A 25,389-nucleotide genomic window follows, 5' to 3' on the forward strand; every position below is an offset into this window, starting at 1 on the left:
GTCCCGCCCCCTTTTGTCCGAATGACAGCTAGGCGGCTGGTCTAGTAGCTAGGCAGATCTCGCTTCCGCCGGTGGGACGGAACTGGTGCCCTCCGTGGACAATTGTGTTGAAGCAGAAATTGTTCCGGATCTCGGGTCGGACACGGAAGTCTTCCTGCAGTGTTTCTGGATGCGGGGACAGGGATGCGCAGGAATTCCAGTCTCAGTTTCCAGATGGAGCGACCCCTCGAGGAGCAAGTCCAGAGCAAGTGGTCGTCTAGTCAAGGCCGCACAGGAACAGGAGGGTCTGATGTCCTCCAGGTACCAGGGGCTTGGCATAATGTTGTAAGGCCTCTCGTGGAATAGTGACCCTTGTTTATAAACAGACGGTTACTCCATCATGTGTAAGAAAAAGTGTGGGTGCATTTTAATCTTTGACTATAACAGCGTTGAGGCGTCCACCTTTCTTTTCCCCACCTCCACACATTTGGCACTTTAGAAAAGGAACCCCAAACCAGGGCTTGGTGGCGCACACCTGTAGTCCCAGCTACTGCGTAGTGGGGGTGGTGGGGGAAGTTGGGGGGTGGGTGGGCTGAGGCGGGTGGATCATGTGTCTTCAGGAGTTTGAGTTCAGTCTGGGCAACATGGCCAGAACCCATCCCAAGAAAAAAGGAAAGAAAGAAAAAAGAATCCGTAGGACACCCGAGCACTTGGCTCTGGTGGTAAATTGCAACCCTAACCTGGGCACAGGGACTCTTTTCAGACCAATCACGATCTATGAGACGTGTTCAGTAAACTGCATTTTACTGTGGAAGGAAATGGTTTCTTTTTGTTGTTTGTTTGTTTTTAGTTTAGGCATGTTTTTATTGCTTTTCATTTTCATTTTTATTTTTGTAGATTTATGGTTACAAATGCACTTGTGTTACATGGATATATTTCATAGTGGCGAAGTCTGGCTTTTAGTGCACCCATCACCCAGAGTGTATATTGTACCCAATAGGTAATATTTCATCCCTCATCCCTTCTCTCTCTCCAACCTATTGGCATCTCCAGTGTCTATTATTCCACTCTGTATGTCCATGTTTACCCATTGTTTAGCTCCCCCTTATAGGTAAGAAGATGCAGTTTTTGACTTTCTGTTTTTGTTATCACACTTAGGATAATGGCCTCCAGTTCCATCCGTGCTGCTGTAAAGTGGAAGGAAATTTATCTCAAATAAGTTTTCTAGAGTGTCCCTACAGAACTTTGAAAGGCCAAGAGTCCCAGACCAGCCTGGGCAACATAGCGAGATCCCATTTCTAAAAAAATTTTTTTAATTAGCTAAGCATGGTGTTCACCTGTAGTCCTAGCTACTTCAGAGGCTGAGGCAGGAAGATCTCAAGGCTAAGAGTTTGAGGTTACAGTGAGCCAAGATTGTGCCACTGCATTCCAGTCTGGGAGAGAGACAGACTGTCTCTAAATTTTTTTTAAAGTAGAAACATTTTCATTTTTCCCATTATAGAGGAGACAGTGTAATCTGGAAAACTCTCATGATCCACCCTTCTTGTAGCTCTGTGTGTACAGGTAGATGAAGGGGGAACAATGCTTCCAAGGTTGTCACATGTGATGTTTGGTTCTAAATTGCTGAAACTCACAAAATGCATCCTCTTGTTTCTAATTAGATGCAGAACAGTGAACACCATGGACAAAGCATCAAGACTCAAACTGTAAGTGGGATTGCTACCTGTCAGTGTGGCGACCTTCCTGGTTTATAATGACCATTTGGGCCTGTGCTTCTATGACCTCTTTGTGGGGGGTCTTTGGGGTCTTTGTGAAGCATCAAGACACTCCCATAGTCAAGGCCAATAACCAGACTCTCAGGTGTGTCCTGCTCATTGCCCTCACCCTGTACTTCCATTGTCCCTTACCTTCATTGGTCATCCCAACACAGCCACCTGCATCCTTTGGAATATCACATTTGAGCTGGGTGCAGTGGCTCATGCCTGTAATCCCGGCACTTTGGGAGACTGAGGTGGGAGGATTGCTTGAGTCCAGGAATTAGAGACCAGTGTGGGCAATGTAGTGAGACTCTGTCTCTACAAAAAATTTAAAAAATTGACTGGATGCAGTAGCTCATGCCCATAATCTCAGCATTTTAGGAGGTAAGGTGGGTGGATCACTTGAGGCCAGGACTTGGAAATCAACCTGGCCAACATGGTGAAACCTCATCTCTATTAAAAATATTTTTAGGCCGGGCGCGGTGGCTCAAGCCTGTAATCCCAGCACTTTGGGAGGCCGAGACGGGCGGATCACGAGGTCAGGAGATCAAGACCATCCTGGCTAACACCGTCTCTATTAAAAAATACAAAAAACTAGCCGGGCGAGGTGGCGGGCACCTGTAGTCCCAGCTACTCGGGAGGCTGAGGCAGGAGAATGGCGGGAACCCGGGAGGCGGAGCTTGCAGTGAGCTGAGATCTGGCCACTGCACTACAGCCTGGGCGACAGAGCGAGACTCTGTCTCAAAAATATATATATATATATATATTTTATTTATTTATTTTTTTAATTAGCTGGGCATGGTGGGGGGCACACCTGTAATCCCAGCTACTTGGGTGGCTGAGGCACGAGAATTGCTTGAATCTGGGAGGAGGAGGTTGCAGTGAGCTGAGATCGTGTCACTGTACTCCAGCCTGGGCAACAGAGTGAAACTCTGTTTCAAAAATAAATAAATAAATAAAGATAAAAAATTAGCTGGACATGGTGACATAGTCCCAGCTTCTTGGGAGGCTGAGGCAGGAAGATGGCTTCAACCTGAGACTGCAGTGACCTGTGATGGTGCCACTGCACTTTAGCCTGGGCAACAGAGCTAGACCCTGTCTCCAAAAGATACAAAAACCACACATTTGGAGTTATGTTTACTTGTTTGCATAGTTTGGACAAAACGATCACTGTAGTTCTGACCTTCCAGGTAACCATGCAAGAGACGGATAAGGCACTGGTTGGTATCAGGGGTACCTAATTCCATCATTGCTGTCAGTTCCCTGATCGAAGTGACTCTGTAATCCCAACACTTTGGGAGGCTGAAGTGGGAGGAATTTCATGGGGAATGACTACAGCCTTCATGCATGTAGATACATCTGAGCCTGAATATGTCATCTTCACATAAAACTACGATTTGGTTATTGACTGTTCTGTGAATCCTGGGTTCCTTGGCTCATGGGAGCTTCAGTGTGGCTTTTCTGGCCAGGAGCTTGCCTGACATTTTCAACAATCCAATCCTTAAGTTCAGCATGCTGGTATTTTTCAGTGTCTGGGTTACCGTCCTTCTTGTCTACCAAAACCCCAAACGGGGAAGGTCTCAATCCTGGCCTCCACTGATTTGCTGCTGCTTCTCTGTCTGCAGATGCTATGCTGTTCCTGTTCCTGTTCATTCCTTTTTTTTTTTTTTTGGAGACAGGGTTCTTGCTGTGTTGTGCAGGCTGGTCTCAAGCTCCTGGCTTCAAGCAGTCCTCCTGCCTCAGCCTCCCAAAGTGCAGGGATTACAGGTGTGAGTCACCACACCTGGCCTGAGTTTTCAGTTTTTGACAGTTCTCAGTATATGTGGTGGCAAGCATTTGGACTTTAATACTGAGAAGTTCCATTATTATTATTGTTATTATTATACTGTATTACTATTACTATTATGTGCTGTCGCCCAGGCTGGAGTGCGGTGGCAAGATCACAGCTCACTGTAGACTCGACTTCACAGGCTCAAGCAATCCCCCTGCCTCAGCCTCCCTAGTAGCTGGGACTAGTAGCTAGGACTAGGACTAGGTGTGCGCCACCATGCTTGGCTAATTAAAAAATTTTTTTGTTTTTTAGTTGGGCGTGGTGGTGCACATCTGTAATCCCAGCTATTTGGGGAGGCTGAGGCAGGAAAATTGCTTGAACCCGGAAAGTGGAGGTTGCAGTGAGCCGAGATTGTGTGACTGCACTCTAGCCTGGGTGACAGAGCGAGACTCCATCTCAAAAAAAAAAAAAAAAAAATTAAAAAATTTTAAATTTTAGAGACAGGATCCCCCTATGTTGCCTAGGCTGATCTTGAACTCCTGGACTCAAGTGATCCTCCCACATCAGCCTCCCAAAGTGTTGGGATTATAGGCGTGAGCTACTGCACCCGGCCAATTTCATTATTACTTATGAGCCATATGAGTTTAGACAAGACTTTGTGCTCTCCATACTTAACTTTTTTCATTTGCAGGATGGGAGGTATGATTGGGTGGGGCTAATCAAATGAAATACTAGTGATTATGAAATCACATTAGTCACCAAAGTGATATGCAAACATAAATTATTGAAATATTGAATAAAAATAGGATTTTACTTGTTCTTTAGTAAAACACAAAGCTGTTCATTGTTTTTTCTTTCCTAACATGTGCTGGAAATCTACCATATGGAAATGACACTTGTGAATGGTCATGGACTTTTAGGCCTTTGCTGATCATTAAAATAAAAATCTTCCTGGCCAGGCGTGGTGGCTCATGCCCGTAATCCCAGCACTTTGGGAGGCCAAGGTGGGTGGATCACCTGAGGTCGGGAGTTCAAGACCAGCCTGACCAACATGGAGAAACCCTGTCTTTACTAAAAATACAAAATTGGCTGGGCGTGGTGGCACATGCCTATAATCCCAGCTACTAGGGAGGCTGAGGCAGGAGAATTGCCTGAACCTGGGAGGTGGAGGTTGTGGTGAGCTGAGATCGTGCCATTGCACTCCAGCCTGGGCAACAAGAGCAAAACTCTGTCTCAAAAAAACTAAAAAAATTAAATTAAATTAAATTTAAAAAATCCTATTCGAGGGTCTCAAATACACTTTTCTTAAAGAGATAGGAAAACCATTAACAAAATATTTAAGAGAATACTTCACTTCTGGTCTACCAATAACTACTTCTCAAGCAGACACCAGCTGTGTTTGCTATATACTTCAATTTAATTGTGACAGTATCTACCTGGAGACAGTCCAATACCAGAAGCTAACAGCTCACAAGAATGTCCCTCACTTTAAATGTCAGTTGTAAGTCCCAGGATGTGACCTATGCTTCTGACCAACCAGCTGTAAATCAGGGTTTTCATGACCTACTCTTTGGGTTTGATTAATTTGCTATGTAGCAGCCTAAAGAACTCAAGAAACACTACTTACATTTACCCATTTATTACAAAGGATTTTTTTTTTTCTTTTTTTTTTGAGACAGAGTCTCTCGCTCTGTCGCCCAGGCTGGAGTGCAGTGGCGTGATCTCGGCTCACTGCAAGCTCCACCTCCCGGGTTCACGCCATTCTCCTGCCTCAGCCTCCCAAGAAGCTGGGACTACAGTAGCCCAGTTGGGAGGATTTATTGTTTTAATAGAGCAGGGTTTCACTCTGTCTTCCAGGCTGGAGTGCAGTGGCAGGATCATGGCTCATTGCAGCCTTCAACTCTTGGGATCAAGCGATCCTCCCTCATCAGTCCTGTAAGTAGCTAGGAATACAGGCATGTGCCACTGCACTCAAGTAATTATTTATTTTTTGTAAAGTTAGGATCTCGATCTATTGTCCAGGCTAGTCTCAACCTCCAGGTCTCAAGAGATCCTCCCACCTCGCTCCTCTCAAAGCACTGAGATTATAGGAGTGAGTCACTGTGCCTAGTCTTACAAAGGATATTTTATTATGTATTTATTTACTCTTATTTTGAGGATCTCATTCTGTTGCCAGGCTGGAGTGCAGCGGCACAATCTTGGCTCACTGCAACCTCCATCTCCTGGGTTCAAATGATTCTCCTGTTTCAGCCTCCCGAGTAGCTGGAATGATAGGCATGCTCCACCAAGCCCAGCTATTTTTTTATTTTTAGTAGAGAAGGGGTTTCACCACGTTGGCCAGGCTGGTCTCGAAATCCTGACCTCAAGTGATCCATCCGCCTTGGCCTCCCAAAGTGCTGGCATTACAGGTGTGAACCACTGCGCCCAGCCTACAAAGGATATTTTATTTTATTTATTATTATTATTTTTTGAGATGGAGTTTCACTCTTGTTGCCCAGGCTGGAGTGCAATGGCGCAATCTCAGCTCACTGCAACCTCTGCCTCCCGGGTTCAAGCGATTCTCCTGCCTCAGCCTCCCAAGTAGCTGGGATTACAGGCGCCCACCACCACGCCTGGCTAATTATTATTATTATTATTATTATCATTATTACTATTATTTTAAGATAGAGTCTCTTTTGCCCAGGCTGGAGTGCAGTGGTACGATCTCGACTCACTGCAGCCCCTGCCTACTGGGGTCAAGCGATTCTCCTACCTCAGCCTCCCAAGTAGCTGGATTACAGGCCCGCGCCACCATGCCCAGCTAATTTTTTTTTTTTTTTTTTTGTATTTTTAGTAGAGACGGGGTTTCACCATGCTGGCCAGGCTGGTCTCGAACTCCTGACCTCATGATCCGCCCACCTTGTCCTCCCAAAGTACTGGGATTATAGGCATGAGCCACTGCACCAGGCCTAATTTTTGTATTTTAAGTAGAGATGGGGTTTCACCATGTTGGTTAGGCTGGTCTTGAACTCCTGACCTCAAGTAATCCACCTGCCTCAGCCTCCCAAAGTGCTGGGATTACAGGTGTGAGCCACCGCACCTGGCCCTACAAAGGATATTTTAAATGATACAAATGAACAGCCAGATGAAGAGATACCTCCAGGCATATGGTTACGTTCTTATTTACCAACCGGAAGGCTCTCTGAGCCCTGTTTTTTGGGTTTTTATGGTGGCTTTATTATGGTGACATGATTAATCACATCATTCACTATTGGTGATCAACTCAACCTTCAGTTTTCTCTTCCCTCCCTGGAGGTGGGGACAGAGCTGAAAGTTTCAAAGCTCCAATCACGTGGTTGGTTCCCCTGGTAACTAGCCTCCCATCCTGTGGTTTGTAGGAGCTTTCCAAAAATCACCTCATTAACATAAACTTAGCTGTGGCGGAAAGGGGATGGTTGTAACTAAAGACATTTCTTTCACCTTTCACTCGAACTCTTCTAGAGCTATTTTTAAGATGGGCGACAGAGCAAGACTCCGTCTCAAAAAAAAAAAAAAAAAAAAAAAAAAAAAAGGAACTGAATACAAAAGGCCATTTTTTTTTTGTTTTTTTAAATAGGGTCTCCTTCACTTTGTCACCCAGACTGGAGTGCAGTGGCACAATCTTGGCTCAGTGCAGCCACCACCCCAAGCAATCCTCCCACCTCAGCCTCCTGAGTAGCTGGGACTACAGGTGCACACCACCATGTCTGACTATTTTTTTGTATTTTTAGTAGAGATGGATTTTCGCCATGTTGCCCAGACTGGTCTCAAACACCTGAGCTCAAGCCGTCTACCTACCGTGGCCTCTCAAAGTACTGGGATTATAGGTGTGAGCCCCAGTGCCCAGCCTTTTTCATTTTTTTGAGACGGAGTCTTACTCTGTCACCTAGGCTGGAGTGCAGTGGTGTCATCACAGCTCACTGCAGCCTTGACTTCCCTGAGCTCAGGTGATCCTCCCACCTTAGCGTCTCGAGTAGCTGAGACTATAGGCACACGCCCCTATGCCTGGCTAATTTTTGTATTTTTTGTAGAGATGGGGTCTCACTGTGTTGCCCAGGCTGGTGTTGAACTCCTGGGCTCAAGCATACTGCCTGCCTTAGCCTCCCAACGTGGTGGGATTACAGGCAGGCCAAATGCTTTAACAAAAGATACTCCGTTTGCTGTAGTCACTGGGGAAATTACAAGGTTTTTAGCAACTGGGAGCCAGGAACCCTGTACAAAACCCAAATTATATATTTCACAATATCACAACTTTCTTTTCCACCAAACTAGGGGGTGGTACTCAAAATGATACCCTCTCTCTGCAGTTTGACTCAATTATAACTTGGATATTCTCTTTTTTTTTTTTTTTTGAGACGGAGTCTTGCTCTGTTGCCCAGGCTGGAGTGCAGTAGCGCAATCTCGGCTCACTGCCACCTCCACCTCCTGGGTTCACGCCATTCTCCTGCCTCAGCCTCCCGAGTAGCTGGGACTATAGGCGCTCGCCACTACGCCCGGCTAATTTTTTGTATTCTTTAGTAGAGACAGGGTTTCACTGTGTTAGCCAGGATGGTCTCCATCTCCTGACCTCGGGATCTGCCCGCCTCGGCCTCCTAAAGTGCTGGGATTACAGGCGTGAGCCACTGTGCCCGGCCATAACTTGGATATTCTCTAAAAATCCGTAGTTCTTGTCTGTCAACTGGGAAATCACTGTGGATTTGAATAAGTACTCTGCACATAAGAAAAACCCATGATGGGGCCAGGTGCAGTGGCTCACACCTGTAATCCCAGCACTCTGGGAGGCTGAGGTAGGTGGATTGCGTGAGCCCAGGAGTTCGAGACCAGCCTGGCCAACATGGCGAAACCTTGTCTCTACTAAAAATACAAAAAACTAGACGGGCGTGGTGGCACGCACCTATAGGCCCAGCTTCTTGGGAGGCTGAGGTGAGAGAATCATCTGAGCCTGGGAGGTCAAGGCTGCGGTGGGCCGAGATCACACCACTGTACTCCAACCTGGGTAACCATAGTGAAACCTTGTCGTGACAAAAAAAAAAAAAAAAATACATGATGGGCCGCACTGTGCAGATGATCGTTACCCTCTGGGAAGACCTCAGTGGTTTTCTTTTTTTGAGACAGAGTCTTGCTCTATTGCGCAGGTTGGAGTCCAGTGGCATGATTTCAGCTCACTGCAACCTCTGTCTCCTGGGTTTAAGTGATTCTCCTGCCTAAGCTTCTCACATAGTTGGGACTACAGGTGCCCACCACCACGCCCAGCTAATTATTTTTATTTTTTTGTAGAAATGGGGTTTCACCATGTTGGCCAGGCTGGTCTCAAACTCCTGACCTCAGGTAATCTTCCCGCCTCGGCCTCCCACAGTGCTGGGATTACAGGCGGGAGCTACTGCTCTAGCCAGAAGTTTTCTGATGTACAATTTATGTCACCCAGTCTCCAGTAGCAGCAAAATTTTCATGTCAAATACATGAGGCAATTCAGACATAGAGATCAATGGCATAAAATTGAAGTTCCAGAAATAAGCCCATATATGTAGAGTCAACTGAGTTTCAAAAACAGTGCCAGGAATCAGGAAAGAATATTATTTTCCTAAATTAGTGTTTCATAAATTGGATAGACATACAAAAAATAATAAAATTGGGCTGAGCACAGTGGCATGATCGTTTGAGGCCTGGAGTTCAAGACCAGCCTGGGCAATATAGTGCAACCTCATATCTTATAAAAAAAAAAATTAACCAGGTTTGTGGCACACACCTGTAGTCCCAGCTACTCGGTGGCTGAGGGGGGAGGATTGCTGGAGCCTGGCAGTTTGTGGCTGCAGTGAGCTAACCACTCTAGTCTAGCCTGGATGACAGAGTGAGATCCCAATTCTTTTTTTTTTTTTTTTTTTTTTTTTTTTTTTTTTTTTTTTTGAGACGGAGTCTCGCTCTGCCGCCCAGGCTGGAGTACAGTGGCCGGATCTCAGCTCACTGCAAGCTCCGCCTCCCGGGTTCACGCCATTCTCCTGTCTCAGCCTCCCGAGTAGCTGGGACTACAGGCGTCCGCCACCTCGCCCGGCTAGTTTTTTTTGTATTTTTTAGTAGAGACGGGTTTCACCGTGTTAGCCAGGATGGTCTTGATCTCCTGACCTCATGATCCGCCCGTCTCGGCCTCCCAAAGTGCTGAGATTACAGGCTTGAGCCACCGCGCCCGGCCACTTTTTTTTTTTTTTTTTTTTTTCAGACGGAGTCTTGCTCTGTCGCCCAGGCTAGAGTGCAGTGATGTGATATCGGCTCACTGCAACCTCTGCCTCCTGGGTTCACGCCATTCTTCTGCCTCAGCTTCCCAAGTAGATGGGACTATAGGCACCCACCACCACGCCTGACTAATTTTTTATATTTGCAGTAGAGACAGGGTTTCAATGTGTTAACCAGGATGGTCTCCATCTCCTGACCTCGTGATCTGCCCACCTCAGCCTCCCAAAGTGCTGAGATTTCAGGTGTGAGCCACTGCACCTGGCCTTTTTTTTTTTTTTTTTTTCTTTTGAGACAGGGTCTCACTCTGTCTCCCTGAATGGAATGCTGTGAGCCTTGGCTCAGTGCAGCCCCCGCCTTCCAGGCTCAAACGATCCTCCCATCTCAGCTTCCCAAGTAGCTGGGGCTACAGGCGTGCACCACCACACGTAGCTAATCTTTGTGTTTTTTGGAGAGACAGGTTGTGTCAAGTTGGCCAGGCTGGTCTGGAACTCCTGGGCTCAAGTGATCCACCTGCCTCGGCCTCCCAAAGTGTTGGGATTACAGGTGCGAGCTACAGCGCCCGGCCCATTTATGGTATTTTCTTATGGAAGCCTGTGATGTTTATTCTGTGTTATCAACTTAACTAAGGGACCAAAGGACAAGAGTCCTGAACATTTTTTCTCTATTCTGACATCACAATCTCCAAAGTTATCAAAAACTTGCATTCAAGAGCACCTGTTAGAACTTTATAGCTGATTATAAAACCACCTTCTAAAGAGGACCAAGAGAAGACAACAATTGTTTATGGATGACAAAGTTTTAGGGTAGCCATAGTTAAAGACACAATTGACAAGGAAATCTGTTACCTCTGTGGCACACAATAATTTAACATAAAAATTATAATTATTACTGATAACATACACTGAGATATATCAGAATTACAGGAGTTTTCCTTCATTTGGGAACACATGCCAATAACATATATATATGGATATAGTCTAAAGAAATCCAAACCCCATTTTATATTTGACATTGCTTCCTGTATGATTTTTGTACCAAATAAGCCAAATTTCACCTTTACATTAGTATACTATTAATGTCAAACCCAATTCTTTTTTTTTTTCTTTTGAGATGGAGTCTCACTCTGTAGCCCAGGCTGCAGTGCAGTGGCGCAATCTCGGCTCACTGCAAGCTCCACCTCCCAGGTTCACGCCATTCTCCTGCCTCAGCCTCCGGAGTAGCTGGGACTACAGGCGCCCGCCACCACACATGGCTAATTTTTTTGAATTTTTAATAGAGACAGGGTTTCACCATGTTGGCCAGGATGGTCTCGATCTACTGACCTCGTCATCCGCCTGCCTCGGCCTCCCAAAGTGCTGGGATTACAAGTGTGAGCCACCGCACCCTGCCAGAATCTATATTTTTTAATTTTTAAATTTTATTTTTGTAGAGGCAGGTTCTTACTATGTTGCCCAGGCTGGTGTGAAAATCCTGGCCTCAAGGGATCCTCCCGAAGTGCTGAGATTACAGGCTTGAGCCAACGTGCCTGGCCTTTAATTGTCTTAAAAGGAAGTAAATTCTGACACATGCAACAACACGATGAAGATTGAGGACGTTATGCTAAGTGAAATAAGCCAGTTGGAAAAGGATAAATACAGAATAATTCTAGTTATATAAGGTACCCAATGAAATTCATACAATCAAAAAGTCGAACAGTGGGTGTCAGGGACTGAGGGGAAGCGGTAAATGGGATGTTATTCAATGGATAGTTTCAAATTTGCAAGATTAAATCAGTTCTAGAGATTGGTTTCACAATGTAACTACACTTAACACTACTGAATAGGCCACTTAAAAATGGACCTCGGGCAAAGAACAAATTCAGCTGACAAGGAAATACACCGCCGGGAGCCGGACAACCCACTCTGGGAAGCTAGCTCGGCTCAGCCACGTGCTCTCCTGCATGACTGTCACTCAGGGATGAGGGGGCGGGGCCACACAAACTGTCCAATCAGCATCGGTGTTGAAAAGGCCCGTGGACCCTATCCTTGAATGCGCATGTGAACCTCCTTATTCTAGCGGTTCGCTAGTATTGCGTCTCAGCCAGGGCTGAGGGCTGTCTGCGGCTCTGCATATGCTTTGTCGCACCGGGACCCGCAGGTACTGAGGGATCTGTAGGGAGGACTCCTGGAGCCTCCCTAAGCGGAGAAATGGTGAGTTTGCGGGACCGGGAGTCCGGAGACCTGAGGAGGGGACTTGTCGGAACCGACTGTGGGAAGACCTGAGTCCTCCTGGCGCAGCTCTCGGGACAGGAGACCCGAGGGTCTCCCAGCAGGGTGGGGCTGGGCCGGCAGCTGGGACCTCAGGCGTCTTGTCCAGTCCCTGCAACTGCGGTCCTGAACCGAAGCCCTTTCCGGGCAGTTGGGCGTCCGCAGCCCCGCGTCTTCCAAGATCTTCTCGTGCTTTTGAGAATCCATTTGGGTCAGAACATTAAGGTGAATCCACCTGTCAGAACTGAAGCCTGGAGGAGGGAGCATTTTTTTTTTTGCAGCTGGGGGAGCGGAGGGCGCGTGGAGCTCCCAGAGTTCGTTCCTGTGGCTGCTCAGATACCCCTGCTGCCTTCACCAGGCGCTGACCCACTGTCTGGGTTACCGCTCCCACGTTTGGGAATTTGTTTGTTTTGAGACGGTCTCGCAATGTTGCCCAGGCTGCAGTGCAGTAGCGCCATCAAACCTCATTGCATCTCAAGCGATCCTCCCGCCTCAGCCTCCTGAGTAGCTGGGGGTACAGGCATCTGCCACTACTGGCTAATTTCAAATTTTTATTTATAGATATGGGGTCTTGCTATGTTGCTCATGCTAGTCTTGAATGCCTGGCTTTAAGGGATCCTCTTGCCTTGGCCTCCCAAAATGTTGGTATTATAGGCGTGACCATACCTGGCCTTTGTGAATGTATTTGCCTTTCGATTGTGGGTTTTCCATTTTAACGGTGGAGAAGCAATTCCTTATCTAAACAGATTAAAACATTTGCGTTTCTTTGCCTTGGATTCCTTGATTAAATCACCTTTTTTTTTTTTTTTTTTGACACAGAGCCTTGCTTTGTCGCCCAGGCAGGAATACAGTGACACCATCTCGGCTCACTGCAACTGCTGCCTCCCAGGTTGAAGCAATTCTCATGCCTCAGCCTCCTAAGTAGCTAATATTACAAGCGTGTGCCACCACACCCAGCCCATTTTTGTATTTTTAGTAGAGATGGGATTGCATCTCAATGACCAGGCTGTTCTCAAACTCCTGGCCTCAAGTGATCTGCCTGCCTCAGCCTTCTAAAGTGCTAGGATTACAGGTGTGAGCTGCTGCGCTGGCCCAAATCACCTTTTTGCCTTTTTCTTTCTTTCTTTTTTTTTTTTTTTTTTTTTTTTGACAGTCTTGCTCTGTTGCCCAGGCTGGAGTGCAGTGGCATGATCTTGGCTCACTGCAACCTCTGCCTCCCAGGTTGAAACAGTTCTCCCTGCCACAGCCTCCCCAGTAGTTGGGATTACAGGCACCTGCCACCACACCCTGCTGATTTTTCTATTTTTAGTGGAGATGGGGTTTCGCCATATTAGCCAGGCTGGTCTCAAACTCCTGACCTCAGGTGATCCACCCACCTCAGCCTCCCAAAGTGCTGGGATTACAGGTGTGAGCCACCACGCCCAGCCCTGAAATCTTTTAACACCACCAGTGCCATGGGTGAGGCCCATAACATATGATTTGAGGTTCTCTGGAGGAAAAAATATGTTAATAAATATTAAGGTAGGAAGATAACCCTTCTGCCGGGAAGTGCATCAAGTGACCACAGAAACAAAACAGAGAAAGATGAAAGAAGGAAGGGCACAAAAGAAAAAAAAATGAAGCATTTTCTAGGTTTTGACCTAATTGGAACTTCAATATATAGTAAAAGAATTATACGGCCGGGTGCGGTGGCTCATGCCTGTAATCCCAGCACTTTGGGAGGCCGAGGCGGGGGGATCACGAGGTCAGGAGGTCGAGACCATCCTGGATAACACGGTGAAATCCTGTCTCTACTAAAAATACAAAGAAAATTAGCCGGGCCTGGTGGCGGGCACCTGTAGTCCCAGCTATTCAGGAGGCTGAGGCAGGAGAATGGTGTGAACCTGGGAGGCGGAGCTTGCAGTGAGCCGAGATCGCGCCACTGCACTTCAGTCTAGGTGACAGAGCAAGACTCCGTCTCAAAGAAAAAAAAAAAAAAAAAAAGAATTATACAACTAAAAGTAAAGGGCCGGATGTGGTGGCTTACACCTGTTATCCAAACACTTTGGGAGGCCAAGGCAGGCGGGTCGGGAGTTGGAGACCAGCCTGACCAACATGGAGAAATCCTTTCTCTACCAAAAATACAAAATTAGCTGGGCATAGTGGCGCATGGCTGTAATCCCAGCTACTAGAGAGCCTGAGGCAGGAGAATCTTTTGAACCCGAGAGGTGGAGGTTACGGGTGAGCCAAGATCGCACCCTTGCACTCCAGCCTGGACAACAAGAGCAAAACTCGGTCTCAAAAAAAAGAGAGAGAGAAAAGGATACTGCATGTGCGTGACTTTCAGGCCTCTCTGACATTGGTTCTGAATCAATTTTATTATTTTTAAATCATATATATATATTTCTGGTTTCAAACTCCTGGGCTCCAGCAGTCCTCCTGCCTTGGCCTCCCAAGGTGCTGGGATTACAGGAATAAGCCACTGGGTCTAGCCTGGTTCTGAATTAATTTTAACATCTCTGTAATGCACTAACTGACAATCATTCATGGGATTAATCTGTCCTAGGAATCAGTTATATCTGGGGATCCCACTAAATGTAAGCAAGGCACACTGATTGATTGACTGATTGACGGAGTCTTCTTGCTCTGTTGCCCAGGCGGGAGTGCTAAGACAGACCCTCACTCTGTCACCCAGGTGGGTGTGCAGTGGTGTGATCTCAGCTCAATGCAACCTCTGCCTACCGAGTTCAAGCGTCAGTCTCCTGAGTAGCTGGGATTACAGGCACCTGCTGCCACACCTGGCAATTTTTTGTAGTTTTTAGTAGAGATGGGGTGTCACTGTGTTGACCAGGCTGGTCTCGAACTCCTGACTTCAAGTGATCTGCCCGCCTCAGACTCCCAAAGTACTTGGATTAGAGGTGTGAGCCACCATGCCTGGCCTACACCCTATAATTTAAATTAACTCTTTGGCAGTTACAAATTGGCTTAACAAATAGAATTCCAGGGACCTTACCACCCCCTACTCCCCAGTTAAAAGTCCTTAATATGGCCAAATGTCAATTATACAGAGTCTTCAAGGATTGAAACCCATTGTACAAGACCTATTTAGTGAAGAGAGATTATTCCCAGTGCTTCTTAATAGCCCAATTTGGCCTATTCTTAAACCTGGAAAGAATAAATGGTGTCTCATAGTGGGTTACTACTACCTTGATGACATGGTTCTGCCCCTGTACCCAATCTCCAACATTCTGGCACTAACTGGCTCCATCTAATCAGCATTGGTAAATACTCAGTCCCTTTTTTTTTTTTTTGAGACACAGTCTTGCTCTGTCACCCAGGCTGGAGTGCAGTGGCATCATCTCAGCTCAGTGCAAAGCTCTGCCTCCTGGTTTCACGCCATTCTCCTACCTCAGCCTCCTGAGTAGCTGGGACTACAGGCGCCCGCCACCACGCCCAGCTAATTTTGTGTAGTTTTAGTAGAGACGGGGTTTCACTGTGTTAGCCGGGGTAGTCTCAATCTCCTGACCTTGTGATCGGCCTGCCTCGGCCTCCCAAAGTGTTGGGATTACAGGAGTGAGCCAATGCACCTGGCGTGATCAGTACCTTTTAAACGGTGTCTTACCTGATGATTATCTTTACTTTTTAATTTCTTTTATTTTTTAGAAGCCAGTCGTGGTGGCTTATGCCTGTAATCCCTGCACTTTGGGAGGCCAATGCGGGCGGATCACTTGAGGTCAGGAGTTCAAGACCAGCCTGGCCAACATGGTGAAACCCCGTCTCTACTAAAAACACAAAACATTAGTCAGTTGTGGTGGTGCATGCCTGTAGTCCCAGCTACTTGGGAGGCTGAGGCAGGAGAATCGCTTGAACCCAGGAGGTGGAGGTTGCAGTGAGCCAAGGTCATGCCACTGCACTCTAGCCTGGGTGACAGAGCAAGACTCTGTCTCAATAAGTTACTAAGTAAGTAAGTAAGTAAATAAATCAATAAATAAATAAGTAAATTTTTTATTTTATTTTATTATTTTATTTTATTTTATTTTATTTATTTTTTTTTTTTTGAGGCGGAGTCTCGCTCTGTCGCCCAGGCTGGAGTGCAGTGGCGCAATCTCGGCTCACTGCAAGCTCCGTCTCCCGGGTTCACGCCATTCTCCTACCTCAGCCTCCCGAGTAGCTGGGACAACAGGCGCCCGCCACTGCGCCCGGCTAATTTTTTTCTATTTTTTAGTAGAGACGGGGTTTCACCATGGTCTCGATCTCCTGACCTTGTGATCCGCCTGCCTCGGCCTCCCAAAGTGCTGGGATTACAGGCGTGAGCCACCGCGCCCGGCCAAGTTTTTTATTTTTTAGAGACAAGGTCTCACTATGTTGCCCAGGCTAGTCTTCAACTCCTGAGCTCAAGTGATCCTCTCTCCGCTGCCTCCAAAAGTGCTAGGGTTACAGGTGTGAGCCACGGTGCTGACCTCCCTTCATTTTTTTTTGTCTATTTATTTATTTTTATTTCTCCCTTCACTTTTGAAGGGATAATTCTTTTGAATGATATAATTCACCTGGTTGCTTTCAGGGACCCTCAAAGGCCTTGCCTTTGTATACAATCTCTATAGGCAGGATCTTCAGTGCAGCTACCACCCTTGTTCAGGGTGACACCTAAGTTAAATTCTTAGGAATTATTTGGTAATCAGAGGGCTGCTCCCTGCCCGACACCATCAACAGAGCTGTTGTTCCTCTCAGCACCCACAACATCATTTGGGCTTTTTTGATGTTCAGGAGGTAACACAGTCCTTTATAAATTTTACTTAAGCCTATTTATGCTGTGACTTGGAAACTGGTCATCATTGCCTGGACGTTGCTGCTACCACACTCCTGTTAGTGCCTCCAGAGCACTATAGAGGTTTTTGTTTTTGTTTTTGTTTTGTTTTTGTTTTTGTTTTCTTTGAGCTGGAGTCTTGCTCTGTCTCCCAGGTTGGAGTGCAGTAGCATGATGTCATCTGTCTGCAACCTCCGCCTCCCTGGTTCAAGCGATTCTCCTACCTCAGCCTCCAGTGTAGCTGGAATTACAGGTGTGCACCACCACACCCAGCTAATTTCTGTATTTTTAGTAGAGACGGGATTTTGCCGTGTTGGCCAGGCTGGTCTCGAACTCCTGACCTCTGGTGATATGCCTGCCATGGCCTCCCAAAGTGCTGGGATTACAGGCATGAGCCACTATTCCTGGCCACTATAGTGGCTTTAGAAACCTCCTCTTACGCCTCTTGTAATTATCCATGATAACCATAAGTTGTCCATAGGGCTCTGATGCAAGAAACAGCCCTTGGCCCCACACTATGTGCCATTAGAGCTGCAATGACCACCATGTACCAGGTTCTCCTGAACATTGAGGCTCTCCCAGGTCCTCAACATGTGAGTCTACTCAACTGCTCATTTTGCCATGGGTCCTGGAAACAGCAACCTACACAGACCTCCTTTCAAAATTACAGAGCCAAATGTTAGCCTTCAGCATATCCTCTCTGTAGGAGTTGGGGTGGAGAGGTGACTTCTTTTCTTACTTCCTGGCCAGATGTCATGGTGCTGGAGGAGGTCTACCTTCTCCTAGATCCTTTGCTACTGAGTGAACAGCAGTGGGGAATGTGTAGACTTTATGGGTGACATGGTCACATTTGTACAAGGTGGAGCGCTCGGTAAAGAGCTGCTGCTGCTTTTTATCCCTTATGGACCTGATAAAGGACTGGACTCAAGGGGCAGCCCATCAGGTAGTCATCTTAGCACTGGCCAACAATAAATCCCATCTGTGCATGTTTACACACTTGAGTGATTGTCTAAGAGTTGCACCTTTGTAGTAAAAGAACTCTGGGAATATTAGGCTAGGTGCGGTGGCTCACGCCTGTAATCCCAGCACTTTGGGAGGCTAAGGCGGGTGGATCACTTGAGGTCAGGAGTTTGAAACCAGCCTGGCCAACATGATGAAACCCCGTCTCTACTAAAAATACAAAAAAATTAGCCAGACGTGGTGACTCGTGCCTGTAATCCCAGCTACTCAGGAGGCTGAGGCAGGAGAATTGCTTGAACCAGGGAGGCGGAGGTTTCAGTGAGCCGAGATTGTGCCACTGCACTCTACCCTGGGCAACAGAGCGAGACTTCATCTCAAAGGAAAAAAGAAAAAGAAAACCCACAAAACTCTGGGAATCTTTTTTTACCTCACAGCTAGCCATGTAAGTCAAGATAATACACACCTCTACGTAGGGTAATCCCACAATCCAAGACTCTGCCTGGACACTCTTATACTCGTGCGAGAGTTCCAGACACTACTGATATTAATCAAAGCTCTTATTTCACTTCTCAAAATAGAGAGTGATGGGCTTTTGAACAAGGCATTCTATGGAACTTCCATCGCCTTTACCAGTCTCTGGCTCAGAAAGCCAGAGAGTTTTTAGTAAACCATAAAGGCTTACTAAAATAAAATTCATGAATTGAGTGAAAGGTTGTATGTTTCATTCATCAACCAGTTAGGGGTGAACTGTCATTAGCCTGTCTTCATCATTTTTATTTTTCTAATAGACTTTATTTCTGTAGAGCTATTTCAGACTTAAAGAAAAATTTATGAGAAAGTATAGTGTTCCCACTTGATCCCTCTGCCTCCACATAGTTTATCCTTTTTATATTTTGTATTACTTTAATACATCTGTTATAATTGATGTACCAATATTGATGCCTCGAAGTCCACAGTTGACATTAGAGCTGACTCTGTTATACAATCTATGGGTTTTGGCAAATGTATAATAACTGCTATTCATCATACCTGCATCATGTAGGATGCTTTCCCTCATCTAAATATCCCCTGTGCTTCCCCTATTCATTAATCTCTCCCTCTTTCCAAATTCTTGACAATCAAAAGCCTTTTTACTCTGTCATAATTTTGTCTTTTCCTGAATGTCATCTTTGAAACTACATAGTATATAACCATTTAGATTGGCTTCTTTCACTTATTTTCAAGTCAAGGTTCCTCCGTGTCTTTTTTTTTTAGTTGAGATAGGGTCTTATCACATCACCCATGCTGGTCTTGAACTCCCGGACTCAAGTGATCCTCCTGCCTCAGTGCCCTGAGTAGCTGGTACAACAGGTGGGAGCCACCATACCTAGCCTCCATGTCATTTCATGGCTTGATACCTGATTCTCCTGCCTCAGCCTCATGAATAGCTGAGATTACAGGCAAGTGCCACCACACTCAGCTAATTTTTGTAATTTTGTAGAGACAGGGTTTCACCATGTTGGCCAGGATAGTCGAGATCTCCTGACCTCATGATCCACGCTCCTTGGCCTCCCAAAGTGCTGGGATTACAGGCGTGAGCCACCGCACCCAGCCGATACCTGGTTTCTTTTTATCGTTCTATGGGTGAACCAGATGGTTTATCCATATGTCTGTTGAAAGATACCTTGGTTCACTCTAAGGGTTGCAAGGTTTTGAATGAAAGTATAAGCCTTCATGTGCAGGTTTTGGCATGAACATAAGTTTTCAACTCATTTGAGTAAATACCTAGGAGCATGATGACTAGATTACAATTTAAGAGTGTGTTTTGTTTTGTAACTGTCTGCCTTTCAAAATGGGTGTACCATTTTCCATTGCCAACAGCAAATAATGATGATACCTATTGTTCTCCATCTTCACCATCATTTGGTGTTTTCAGTGTTTTAAAATTTAGCCATTTAGTGAGTATGGTAATATCTTACTCAGTTTTATTTATCTTAGTTTTATTGACTCCCTAATGCCATGTGATGTTGAGCATATTTTCATGTACTTGTTTACCATCTCTAATTCTTCTTTGGTGATGTATATGTTCATATCTTTTGCCCATTTTTAATTGGATTGTCTTCCTGTTACTGAGTTTTAATAGTTCTTTTAGTAGTTTCAGTACCAGTCCTTTATCAGATAGGTGTTTTGCAAAGAATTTCTCTCTGTCTGTAGCTTGTCTTTTCATTTTCTTAACATGGTCTTTCCCAGAGCAGGACTGGTTTTTGGGGGGCGGCGGGGATGGAGTCTCGCTCTGTCACTCAGGCTGGAGTGCAGTGGCGTGATCTCGGCTCATTGCAACATCAACCTCTCAGGTTCAAGCGATTTCTCCTACCTCAGCCTCCCAAGTAGCTGGACTATAGGCATGAACCACCACGCCTGGCTAATTTTTGTATTTTAGAGTACATTAGAGGGTATTTTTGTTATTTGTATTTGTAGAGATGAGGTTTCACCATGTTCCGCCAGCCTGGTCTCAAAGTCCTGACCTCAGGTGATCTGCCTAACTTAGCCTCCCAAAGCGCTGGGATTATAGGTGTGAGCCACCATGCCTGGCCTGTTTTTAGTTTTTTAAGTTAGATACTGAGATTATTGATTACAGATCATTCTTTGGTGGCATATGTGTTTAATAGTATAAATTGCAGCCAGGCACTCCTTTTGCTGCATTCTACATGTTTTGATACGTTCTATTTTTATTTAATTCAAAATAATTTTTAATATCTCTTGAGACTTATCCATGCATTGTTTAGAAGTTCAGTATTTAATCTCCAAATATTTGTGGGTTTTCAAGCTATCTTTCTGTTAGTAATTCTGAATCTGAGAACATTCTCTTTTTTTTTTTTTTTTTTTTTTTTTTCTTTTTTTAGGGACGGAGTCTTGCTCTGTCACCTAGGCTGGAGTGCAGTGGTGCAATCTCATCTCACTGCAAGGCTCCGACTCCCGGGTTCACACCATTCTCCTGCCTCAGCCTCCCGAGTAGCTGGGACAACAGGCGCCCGCCACCACGTCCGGCTAGTTTTTTGTATTTTTAGTACAGACAGGGTTTCACCGTGCTAGCCAGGATGGTCTCGATCTCCCGACGTCTTGATCCGGTTGCCTCGGCCTCCCAAAGTGCTGGGATTACAGGCGTGAGCCACCGCGCCGGGCCTGTATTCTCTAGTCTTTTAAATTTGCTAGGAAGTATTTTATTTACCAGAATGTGAGGTATCTTGGTGAATATTCCATGTGAACTTGAGAAGAATGTATATTCTGCTGTTACTGAATGAATTATTCTGGTTTTCAATTAAGTCCAGTTGTTTTGCTGGTGCTGTTCAATTTAGTTATGTCCTTCCTGATTTCTGCCTGCTGGATCTCTAAATTAACGATGGGGGTTGTTGAAGTATACAGCTGTACCAGTGCGTTCCTGTGTTTCTTCCTGCAGTTGCATTAGTTTTCCCCTCATGTATTTTGCCACTCTGTGGTTTATGTACATACACAGTAAGGGTTGCCTTGTCTTCTTGGTGAATTGATCCTTTCGTCAGTATGTAATGCCCTTCTATCACTGATATTTTCATGCTATGAAGTCAGCTTTTTCTGAAATTAATAAGGCTATGCCAGCTTTTTAAAAATTAGTGTTGACCAGGTGTGGTGGTTCACGTTTGTAATCCCAGCACTTTGGGAGGCCAAGGTGAGCACATCACGAGGTCAGGAGTTTAAGACCAGCCTAACCAACATGGTGACACCCTGTCTCTACTAAAAATACAAAAATTGGCCAGGCACGGTGGCTCATGCTTGAATCCCAGCACTTTGGGGGCCGAGGCAGGCGGATCGCCTGAAGTCAGGAGTTTGAGACCAGCCTGGCCAACATTGTGAAACCCTGTCTCTACTAAAAATACAAAAAATTAGCTGGGTATGGTGGCAGGCACCTGCAATCCCAGCTACTCAGGAGGCTGAGGCAGGAGAATCGCTTGAACCTGCGAGGTGGAGATTGTAGTGAGCTGAGATTGCGCCATTGCACTCCAGCCTGGGCAACAAGAGTGAAACCTCATCTCAAAAAGAAAAAAAAATTAGCCGGGCGTGGTGGTGCGCGCCTGTAATCCCAGATACACAGGGGACTGAGGCAGGAGAATCACTTGAACCCGGGAGGTGGAGGTTGCAGTTAAGATTGCACCACTGCACTCCAGCCTGGGCAACAGAGTGAGACTCTGTCTCAAAATAATAATAATTAGTGTTAGCATGGTATATCTTTCTCTATTCCTTTATTTTTACTGTATCTGTGATATATTTGAAGTGGATTTGTTGGCCTAGGCATGGTGGCTCGCACCTGCAATCCCAGCGCTTTGGGAGGCTGAGGCAGGATGATTGAGACCAGGAGTTTCAGACAAGCCTGGGCAACATAGTGAGACCTCATCTCTATAAAAAGAAACAACAAAATTATCCAGGGATGGTAGTGCATACCTGTGGTTCCAGCTACTCAGAGGCTGAGGTGAGAGAATCCTTTGAGCCCAGGAGTTTGAGGTTACAGTTATCTGTCATCCCACAACTGCGCTCCAGCCTGGGTGACAGAGCATGACCCTGTCTCTAAAAAACAAAAGAAAGTTTAAAAAAAAAAAAAGTGGATTTCTTGCAGACAACATATAGTAGGTATTCTTTTTTCTTTTCTTTTTTTTTCTTTTCTTTTTTTTGAGATGGAGTTTTACTCTTGTTGCCCAGGCTGGAGAGCAATGGCATGATCTCGCCTCATTGCAACCTCTGCCTCCCGAGTTCAAGTGATTCTCCTGCCTCGTGAGTAGCGGGGATTACAGGCATACGCCACCACACCTGGCTAATTTTGTATTTTTAGTAGAGATGGGGTTTCTCCATTTTGGTCAGGCTGGTCTCAAACTCCTGACCTCAAGAGGTCCTCCTGCCTCGGCCTTCCAAAGTGCTGGGATTACGGGCACGAGCCACACCTGGCCAGGTATTCTCTTTTATCCACTATGACAGTATCAGTGAGCTGAGATTGTGTCACTGCAATCCAGCCTAGGCAACAGAGTAAAAAAAAAGAAAAATGAAAAAGAAAAGAAATAAATTGCTGGTCTGATCATTCCAGCATCTCTTTTATATCTCAGTCTGGTTCTGGTGCCTGCACTGTCTCTTCAAACCGTCTAAGTCTTTCAATATATCTTGTAATGTCTGTTGAAATCTGGGCATGGTGTTGAAAAGGAACTGAAGTAAACAAGCTTTAAATGTGAGGGTTTAGGTTTATCCTGTTGATTTTAGGCTGTGTTTACTATTTTCAGTAGCTGTAGGTGTCAATAGATAAAATTGCCTTTGTTGTCCCTGGTTTTCTGTGTTCTGTCATTTTTGGGGTTCTCTAGATATTCTTTAATTGTGAAACATGCAGAAAGAAATTAGTAGAATGTTGTTTCATTGTATTCTACTGTTTTATTTTATTTTATTTTATTTTTATTTTTTATTTTTTTTTTTGGAGACGGAGTCTCGCTCTGTCGCCCAGGCTGGAGTGCAGTGGCGTGATCTTGGCTCACTGCAAGCTCCGCCCCCCGGGTTCACGCCATTCTCCTGCCTCAGCCTCCCGAGTAGCTGGGACTACAGGCGCCGCCACCCTCGCCCGGCTAGTTTTTTGTATTTTTTTTTTTAGTAGAGACGGGGTTTCACCGTGTTAGCCAGGATGGTCTCGATCTCCTGACCTCGTGATCCGCCCGTCTCGGCCTCCCAAAGTGCTGGGATTACAGGCTTGCGCCACCGCGCCCGGCTCTACTGTTTTATTTTAAATTTTATTTTATTTTTTGAGATGGAGTCTTGCTCTGTCACCTAGGCTGGAGTTTAGGGACGCAATATTGGCTCATTGCAACCTCTGCCTCCTGGGTTTAAGTGATTCTCCTCCCTCAGCTTCCCAAGTAGCTGGGATTACAGGTGCCCACCACACCCGGTGAATCTGTATATTTTTAGTAGAGATGGAGTTTTGCTATGTTGGCTAGGCTGGTCTCAAACTCCTGACCTCAAGTGATCTGCCTGCCTCCCGCCTCCCAAAGTGCTGGGATTACAGACATGAGCCACCACACCCGGCCTGGTCTACTGTTTTAAAATAAATACCCAGGCCAGGAGTGGTGACTCATTCCTGTAATCCTAGCACTTTGGGAGGCCAAGGCGGGCAGATTACTTGAGGTAGGAGTTCGAGACCAACCTGGCCAACATGAAGGAACACCATGTCTCCAAAAAATACAAAAATTAGCTGGGTGTGGTTGCACATGCCTGTAATCCCAGCTACTCGGTTGGCTGAGGCAGGAGAACTGTTTGAACGCTGAAGGCAGACGTTGCAGTGAGCCAAGATTACGCCACTGCACTTCAGCCTGGGTGACAGAGTGAGACTGGGTCTCAAACTAAAAACAAAACTCTGATGACACACTGTTACCAGTGACTGGAGTGGAAACATGATGTAATCCTGTGAATCATCTGTCTTCTGGTGAACCTGTGCACCTGAGCCATGATGTTCAGTGCTATGATAAGAAAGACATTTGGTCTTTTGTGTGTGGTTCCTAGTACAGAGTTCCTAAATCTCTTGGAATTTCATGAGTGATAAGGGTAATAGGAGCCTCTTTTGTTGTAAATAAATGACTACTGGAACGCCTACCTAACTTCAGGGTGGGGATTGATGTCCAGAAAGACTCCCAGTCTTGATCTTCCTCTAGCCCTAGCCCCCAAAGTGGGGGGAGAGAAAAAGGGCTGGAGGTTTAGTGTTTGGACTCCTGACCTCAAGTGATCCACCCACCTCTGCCTCCCAAAGTGCCGGGATTACAGGCGTGAGCCGTCCCGCCTGGCCTTTGACTGCTCACAGCTTTAAAACCTCATTCCTCAGTTTCCACTGTGTACCCCACATATAGATGTGGTAGGAAGAATGCCTGGGTCACCCTCATTTGGTGCTGGTGACAGAGTCAGTTCACATCAGCCTCCACTTGTATGCTTGAACTCACACTAGCCCACTCCCTAATGTCAGTAAAAATCCCCAGCCAGGCTCCTTTTCTTGCTCTCTGAAGCCATTTCACAAGTGCTTGAGAGCCTACACAGCTTTGCCTGAGATCTCAAGCATGTGAGTAATAAACCCTTTCATGAGTACAGGGGTTTTATAGAGGTCCTAGTTGCCATGCTTTCTTTCCAATAACTTCCTAGACCCATGAAATGAGACAGAAAGGAAAAACTGAACGTAGGATAAATATTACAAACACGTTGAAATTAATACTTCTGTAATCCCAGCACTTTGGGAGGCCGAGGGGGCGAATCAAGAGGTCAGGAGATCAAGACCATCCTGGCTAACATGGTGAAACCCCATCTCTACTAAAAATACAAAAAAATAGCCGGGCGTGATGGCATGCACCTGTAGTCCCAGCTACTTGGGAGGCTGGGACAGGATAATCACTTGAACCTAGGAGGCAGAGGTTGCAGTGAGATTGCTCCACTGCACTCCAGCCTGAGCTACAGAGCGAGACTCCATCTCAAAAAAAAAAAAAAAAAAAAAAGTCCGGGCTCGGTGGCTCAAGCCTGTAATCCCAGCACTTTGGGAGGCCGAGATGGGCAGATGACAAGGTCAGGAGATCAAGACCATCCTGGCTAACACGGTGAAACCCCATCTCTATTAAAAAATACAAAAAACTA

General features: G+C 45.9%; 1 protein-coding gene across 3 annotated transcripts in view; it reads left to right on the forward strand.

Moving 5' to 3' along the window:
• The first annotated feature begins 46 nt into the window (after positions 1-46).
• Positions 47-25,389, forward strand: part of ZNF490 (zinc finger protein 490) — a 32,902-nt gene continuing 7,559 nt past the window's right edge. The window contains exons 1-2 of one of the 3 annotated variants that reach the window (XM_007995398.3): positions 47-300; positions 1,641-1,685. In XM_007995398.3, coding sequence (XP_007993589.2) covers positions 184-300; positions 1,641-1,685 — 162 coding nt within the window. In that variant the 5' untranslated portion in view covers positions 47-183. Of the gene's footprint in view, positions 301-588; positions 980-1,640; positions 1,686-25,389 lie in introns of those variants that run through there. The other 2 variants (XM_007995396.3, XM_037992082.2) reach the window with 2 other exon arrangements.

The sequence above is a fragment of the Chlorocebus sabaeus genome, chromosome 6 (assembly GCF_047675955.1).
Source record: "Chlorocebus sabaeus isolate Y175 chromosome 6, mChlSab1.0.hap1, whole genome shotgun sequence".
Classification (NCBI taxonomy): Eukaryota; Metazoa; Chordata; class Mammalia; order Primates; family Cercopithecidae; genus Chlorocebus; species Chlorocebus sabaeus.